Source organism: Eimeria tenella, genomic scaffold (assembly GCF_000499545.2).
Source record: "Eimeria tenella Houghton genomic scaffold, Eth_scaff3857, whole genome shotgun sequence".
NCBI classification, from domain to species: domain Eukaryota; phylum Apicomplexa; class Conoidasida; order Eucoccidiorida; family Eimeriidae; genus Eimeria; species Eimeria tenella.
Genome location: NW_013543313.1, coordinates 639 through 1,886, shown reverse-complemented (window position 1 = coordinate 1,886; position 1,248 = coordinate 639). Strand labels below are relative to the sequence as shown.

General features: G+C 59.5%; 1 protein-coding gene across 1 annotated transcript in view; it reads left to right on the top strand.

Moving 5' to 3' along the window:
• Positions 1–368: 368 nt before the first annotated feature.
• Positions 369–1,248, top strand: part of ETH_00037960 (uncharacterized protein) — a gene marked incomplete at both ends in the record, with an annotated part of 1,134 nt that continues 254 nt past the window's right edge. Inside the window, one exon of the mRNA XM_013376652.1 lies at positions 369–1,248. Coding sequence (XP_013232106.1) covers positions 369–1,248 — 880 coding nt within the window.

Here is a 1,248-nt window from a genome sequence, read left to right as displayed (position 1 = left end):
GGCCCCCCTCTGGGGGGCCCCCCATGTTGCTGCTGCTGCTGCTGCTGGAGGCCGTTTTGCAGCAGCAGAACTGCTAATTAGTTGGCCGCTAAATAACTTGACAGAAATAAAGACTGCAGCAGCAGCAACAACAAACACTCCTGCTGCTGCTGCTGCTGCTGCTGCCACAGGCTAGCCCTGATCGTGGGGGCCCCTGGGACTCTAGGAGAAGCTGCAGCAGCAGTGTGAGGGTTTAGCGCCGACTTTTTAGGGTTTACACTCAAGGGTTTAGGGTTTAGGGTTTAGGGCTCAGGGTTTAGGGTTTAGGGTTTAGTGTTTGGCCGAGCCTTCCGTGTGGGCTCGGGGGCCCCCAAGTCCTCGGAGGCCCCATGGGGCCCTTCACTAGTTTGTCGTTTGCTGCTGCAGCAAATCGCATGCTGCGGCTGCAGCAGCTAGCGGCATCGCGTTGCAGCAGCAGCAGCAGCAGCAAATGTAGCGGCAAGGTCGTGGCAGCAGACAAGCCCGACAGGAGGAGGAGGCAGGCTGCGGCAGCAGTTGCAGCGGCGAGAGGCAGCCGCAGCAGCAGCAGTTGCTGCTGCTGCTGCTGCGTCACACATCACTTCCTGCAGTCTTACCTGCAGCAGCCGCACTGTGCTGCGGCAGTAGCAGCAGCAGCAACAGCAGCAGGAGCAGCAACGGTCACATCTGCAGCAGCAGCAGCAAACAGGATCCGCCCCTTGCTGCAGCAGCATCCGCAGCAACAGCAGCAGCAGCAGCAAACACTGGAGCAAGATGTCGCATCGTCACACAGAACTTCCTCTCTAGATCCCTGGAGCAGCAACACTGGCAGCAGCAACAGCAGCAGCAGCAGCAGTAGCAGCATTCCTGCTGTTACTGCTGATGCTGCTGCCGCTGGCCCTAGCCCAAATAGCAGTAACAGCACCATCACTAGCAGCAACAGCAGGAGCAGGAGCAGCAGCAGCAGCAGCAGCAGCGGGTTTGATGACATTTTATCTTTTCCTTTGGTGCTGCCGCAAGGTGTATATACAGCGCGTTCTGCTGCTGCGATTGCTGCAGCGCTGACAGCTGAGCTGGCGGCGCTGCTGCAGCAGCAGCAGCCTGCTGCTGCTGCCCATGTGCAGGCGTTGCCGACGTTTTTGCTGCAGCTGCAGCAGGTGCTGCAGCAGCAGCAGCTGCTGCGGGGTGTGTCTGTGGCTGCGTTTGGCTCTTGCGTTTCGGGTTTGTGGACAGCAGCAGCAGACGTGGACG